General features: G+C 41.8%; 1 protein-coding gene across 1 annotated transcript in view; it reads right to left on the reverse strand.

Moving 5' to 3' along the window:
- n4bp2 (NEDD4 binding protein 2) overlaps positions 1-3,807 on the reverse strand; it is an 86,405-nt gene extending 82,598 nt beyond the window's left edge. Inside the window, exon 1 of the mRNA XM_067988482.1 lies at positions 3,446-3,807. Within this exon, the coding sequence (XP_067844583.1) occupies positions 3,446-3,722 (277 nt within the window). The 5' untranslated portion in view covers positions 3,723-3,807. The remainder of the gene's footprint in view (positions 1-3,445) is intronic.
- Between the last annotated feature and the right edge of the window lie 2,193 nt (positions 3,808-6,000).

A 6,000-nucleotide genomic window follows, 5' to 3' on the forward strand; every position in this document is an offset into this window, starting at 1 on the left:
TTGAATGGCGGAGTAGGCTCGAGGGGCCGGATGGCCTACTCCTGCTCCTATTTCTTATGTTCTTATCCAACACGGCCAATTACCATCTTATCAGCCTACTCTCAATCGACAGCAAGGTGATGGAAGAAATCGTCAACAGTGCGATCAAGCAGCACCAATAACCTGTTCACAGTACTCATTTTGGGTTCCAACAGGACCACTCAGCTCTAGACCTCATTAGTGCCTTGGTCCAAACATGGACAAAAGACCAGAGGTGAGGAGAGATTGACTTCCCTTGACATCAAGGCATCATTTGACCAAGGGTGGCACCAAGCACCCCTAGTAAAATTAAAGTCAATCCTGATCAGGGGGGAAACTCTCCGGTGGCTGGCCCATATTTGATACAAAGTAACATGTTTGTGGTTGTTGGAGACCAATCATCTCAGCCCCAGGACGTGGCTGTAGAAGATCCTCAGGGCAGCATCCTCGGCCAACTATCTTCAGCTGCTTCATCAATGACCTTCTCTCCATCATAAGGTCAGAAGTGGGGCTGTTCGCTAATGATTGCAGTGTTCATTCAGCTCCATTCGCAATTCTTCAGGTAATGAAGCAGTCCATGCCCGCATGCAGCAAGACCTGGACAACATCAAGATTTGGGTTGATAAATGACAAGTAACATTCATGCCACACAATGAACATCTAACCATCTCCCCATGTCATTCAATGGCATTACCATTGACAAATCCCCACCATCAATATCCTGGGGATCACCATTGACCAGAAACTCAACTGGACCAGCCTCATAAATGCAATGGCTACTAAAGCAGACTCTGGGTATTCTGTGACAATTGGCTCACCTCCTGAATCCCCAAAGCCTCTCCACCACCTACAAGAGACAAGTCAGAAGAGTAATGGAATACTCTCCACTTGCTTGAATGGGTACAGCTGCAACACCACAGAAGCTCTATGCCATCCAGGACAAAGCAGTCCACTTGATCAGCACCTCATCCATTAGCTTAAACACTGATGCACCGTGGCAACAGTGTGTACTATCTACAGGATGCACTGCAGCAACTCACCAAACCCTCTTCGGCATCATGCACATGGACAAGGGCAGCAGGTGCATGGGAGCAGCATCACCTCCAAGTCACACATCAACCGGACTTGGACATATATCACCGTTCCATCATTGTTGCTGGGTCAATACTCTAGAATTCCCTACCTAACAGTATTGTTGGAGCACCTTCACCACATGGACTGCGGCAGTTCAAGGCGGCCCATCGCCACCTTCTCATGGGAAACATTGCCAGCAATGCCCACATCCGGAGAATGAATAATAAAAAAAATGCACACATTTCTAAACCTGATTTTCGGTAAGACAAAAAAAAAAGAAATTTCAAGGGTTTCCCCTCAAATTTGAGGGGAAATTAATTTTATCAATTTACCACTCAAAAGAAATCTATATATTGGTAGAAATTGGTAAAAACTGATTTTAAAGGCCGCTAAATATTTCTCAACACCACATAACAAATGGTATAAATAAAGGATCATTACAGACGGTTTTTATTGCCAATTAAAAATCCAGGGTTTTTTTCCCCGAAGTTCCATCTTCAGCATCAAAAACCTGGAGAAAAATTGGACCTCACATTTGAAACCACAAAAGAAATCATCTTTTTATTCAGAATTTTTTTTAACATTTAAAGATAGACACTACTATGGGCAAGTTCAGGTAGGGCTGCATTTTTATTTTTAAACTTTTTATTCACTTTCAATGCACAATAATAGATTTTATATTATTCAATGCACAATAATACAACGAATCAAAATCTGCAGAACACTAGGTTCAAGGAAATGCTTCCTCAACAAAAATAACCCCAGTTCTGCTTGAATATTGCACATATTTAAAGCAATGGGACAAACAGTATTTGGAACAAAATTATACAATCCTAATTTAGTGTCAGGGCTCTATTAAATTGCTTAAACAAAATAATGGAGCTTAAATGTCACAGTTTATTCAAAACATATTCCATGAAAAACAGTGTATTGTACTGTTGCCATTTCTCACTGCTGATTGGATACACACTGCTGCAAATTCTGAAGTACCCTCAAGTCTTCAAGAATTCTTACACCATTGAAAGAATCTGGCACTGAAAGTCAGTCCAGAGATGAGCGTTCATTACTTTAGTGATGTCATCACTCATGTCACATAAATCACAATGTGCATGATGACATTAATGTGTTAGACATGCATCTCAGGATCTACCTTTCAGTACAAAAACCAGGGAGAATCCAGGATTTTTAATTCCAAAATCAAGAACAGATCAGTTTTTACCAATCCACAAACCTGGAAATTATGGAGGAAATTGGTAAAATCCAACATTAATGATCCCTAGATATAAGACACACAAGAGTCCATGGATTTTGCAAAAATGAAGTACTGAACCAGGTTTTTAAAACACAAGCTATTTTTTGGTTCACGTATTATGCACCCAACATTATTTTATGGCTAATTTGTGAGTATAATTAGTCTTGTCATGTATCTTATGATGTCAGCACACTACCGCTTTCGTATTGACGTGAAGCAATTTCAGCTGCATAACAAAATGTATTAGTACAACTTAGTTGTCAATTCTGTCATCTGACTGCACAATATGCAACAGCCAAGACCACCTCCATGCAATAGTATCACAGCACGAACACAGTACATATAATTTTTAATCTGATTCAAAGGAAAGTTTGAAAGCTTAAAAGCTTAAATATGGACATTTTTAATATTTGAACAGAATCAACATCCCTGCTGCTTCTTTCCTAACATTAATCAGCTGGCAATCGGACCACATAGTTCCTTTGTCCCTGGACAGAGAAATGCACACTCAGCACTGTAACTCAGGTCTGCAGTAGCACAGTACATCATACAAATATCCGAGACTAGAATCGATAGCAGGTCAACATCCCTACACAGAACTCACTGACAACTGTCAATAAAGTACTTCAAAATTAGTACTTTCTCTTCTCTACCAATGGAGGATAAACAATCACCACCATAACAACTGGCACTTGGATCTTGTCTATGATCATGTGGATCACTCAACTGTTACTGTAACAATTTAAAATGTTCCATAGTTAAGATATTTTTTGTTAATAGTTCTGAAACTATGCGCACAGGAGCTTACACCATAAGATGGCAGAATGCAGATTTTTAAAAATGGTTTCAAGATGACCAGCTTTAACCTCATGTTAAAAGTTTTCTCAAAAAGAAACGATTTGTTTTACAGGGCAGCTTCAAAATAAACAGAACGTGGTGGTGGGGAGAGAGAGAGAGAGGACCAACTACAATAGCAATTTAGGGGAAAACCAATAGTGGAAATGTTTAATAGAAAAGTGCACCAGTCGGTTCGCAGACGATCGCGGTACAACCGGAGAGTGGAAGTCTGATCAGAAAGGCCGCTGCTCCTGCTGCGATTACCTTTAAATTCGCATTCGGACAGCACCACGTACACGACGCTCGGGTCCAGATGAGAGAACATCTCCGTCATACGGTCCAGCAGCTCCTCCTTATTCACCCCGGAGCCCACGGCAACGGCGGAGGCGGCGACCGAACCAGAGCCCGAGGCCTGAGTCGGAACTGCAGCCAGGGCCCCATCAACTGGGACTGGGGCCGGAGTGCTGATCCTGGGCGAAGGCCCCAATCCAGGCGGTCGAGCCGGGCTCGAGGCGGCGGGATTCCTCCTCTTTTTCGGCATTTTTTTTTGCGCTTCCTTCCAGCCGACCCCCGGCCTGGGGAACGACCGCAGCGCGAGCGGGGCGGAGGGGCGGAGTCACAGCTGACGTTCCGGGGGGGGAGGGGGGGAATCATTGCGTAATCCGCAGGGGAGGGGGAGGGGCTAAGTGTCAGGTCACGTGGAGAAAGCCCAGGCTGGCGTTTGGCCCAATTTAGTTGCTGATTGGCTCTCGTGCCTTTCAACCTGCAAACCTGAAATTTGGGACGTTTCAATTTTGCAAACTGCTATGAATTTCCCATTTCCATGATTAGTTTTGCTCAAGTACATTTATTGAATTTTTATGGTTCCCACAAATTGAAGTTTGGTTAGAAATCTGCTTTTTTTTCATCTACTCTGACATAACAAAAATAATAAACACGTTTTATATTTCAAGAGTGACTGGTCAGAAAGCCTCTTCGTCACCAAGCCAATGCCTACAGCTAATTTATCACCAGAGGAGGAAGAAAGCATCACTGAATTGCCAAATGATCAATCACTGAAGCTGGTATTTTCTCAGAAACTACAGGCCAATGTTTGGCTGTCCGTAAAATAGGGTTGCCAACTCTGGTTGGACAATAACCACGCGGCTCCAATTGCCTTGCCGAGTCGAATAACTTTTTTTTCCCATTTCCAGTATTTCTGTAACAAATAAACTAAAGTGTTCAAAGAAAATGAAAAAACGCACATTCTCAAAGCAGTGTCCAGGAGATTAATCTTTAATTCCTGGAGATTCCAGGACAATTCTGGAGGATATAATGGGGCATAAATTGCTCACCCAAGGACGGAAAACAAGGAGCAAGTTCACAAATGCGCACGTGCACTAAAACCAGGAAATTGCGAACTTGCACCCATTGGTTCGCCGGCGGTTTGACAGTTCCGAATTAAAGGGCCACCTACGCTACAATCAATAAAATCATTAAAAATTCATAAACTTACCCATCTGCCCAGCTGGAATGAAGATACTTGCACCACCAAAAGGTACGCTGGAAAATACCAGCCCTATGCTACTTTTTAAAAGCGCAATGACTGTTAATGACTGCGAAACAACAAAGTATTACATTTTTAAAATGTGGAATATCATATTACTCTTATTTTAATATTTTTTGATCGTTAAAAAAATTTAAAAATTAAAAATTAAAAATAATTTTACTTTTAACTTCTGTAAGTTTCATTACATAAAATCATTTGCTTGGCTTTTTATAATACGATATGTTAAATTTTTATTTAAACTAACATACAGAAGTTAACTGTGAAGGAATGATTTCTAGTTGCCTGCTTCTGGGCGTGACTTCCCTTCTTGACAGATTCTGTGAGCATGGTTTCCATTCCCATGGTCTGTATCGGTTCCGAATGAACCTGCGCTGAAATCACAGCGCTGAGCTTAAAAAAAAAATGAAAAGGGAGCAAGTGGACGTCAAAGACCATGAGGTAAGTTTCTTCTTAGTGTTTGTCCACAGGATGTGCGGACAGCCTTGCCACGCCGGTCAGAGCAAGTTCCGGCCCAACATTCAATTTTTCTGAATTTGCACAATAGGCTCAGGGTCTTCAATTCTTTTGCATTCAGATAGTTGTGGGAATTAGGATTCTCTGTACGCCCAAATAGCAAAAGTGCACAGCTAAGAAGCAAGTTCATCCATTCCACTAATGACAATGAAAGCTTTGCACAATTAATCAGAGCTGTACATCATTTTTATGTTGTTCGCATTCACCACAGCAATATTTTAACATTAATATTTATATATTGTTTTTTTACCATTATTTGTTTTTTTCTGTGATTTGCAGTTTAACAAAAAAAAATCAAAATTTTATATGTTGCTTTGTCTGATGAGGTTGGAAAACACAACACATTTACATTTCCTTCTTTTGCTTTGGTGATTAATGCCCTTTAGGGAAGGAAACCTGCCATCCTTACCCAGTCTGGCCTATATGTGACTCCAGACCGACAGCAATATGGTTGATTCTTAATTGCCCTCTGAAATGGCCTAGCAAGCCACTCAGTTGTACAATCTTGCTAAAAAACATCATAAGAATAAAACCGGACGGACCACTAGGCACCGGACACGACAAAGGCAAACCAAGCCCAGTCGACCCTGCAAAGTCCTCCTCACTAACATCTGGGGACTTGTGCCAAAATTGGGAGAGCTGTCCCACAGACTAGTCAAGCAACAGCCTGACACAGCCATACTCACAGAATCATACCTTTCAGCCAACGTCCCAGACTCTTCCATCACCATCCCTGGGTATGTCCTGTCCCAACGGC

Source organism: Heptranchias perlo, chromosome 1 (genome assembly GCF_035084215.1).
Source record: "Heptranchias perlo isolate sHepPer1 chromosome 1, sHepPer1.hap1, whole genome shotgun sequence".
Taxonomy (NCBI): domain Eukaryota; kingdom Metazoa; phylum Chordata; class Chondrichthyes; order Hexanchiformes; family Hexanchidae; genus Heptranchias; species Heptranchias perlo.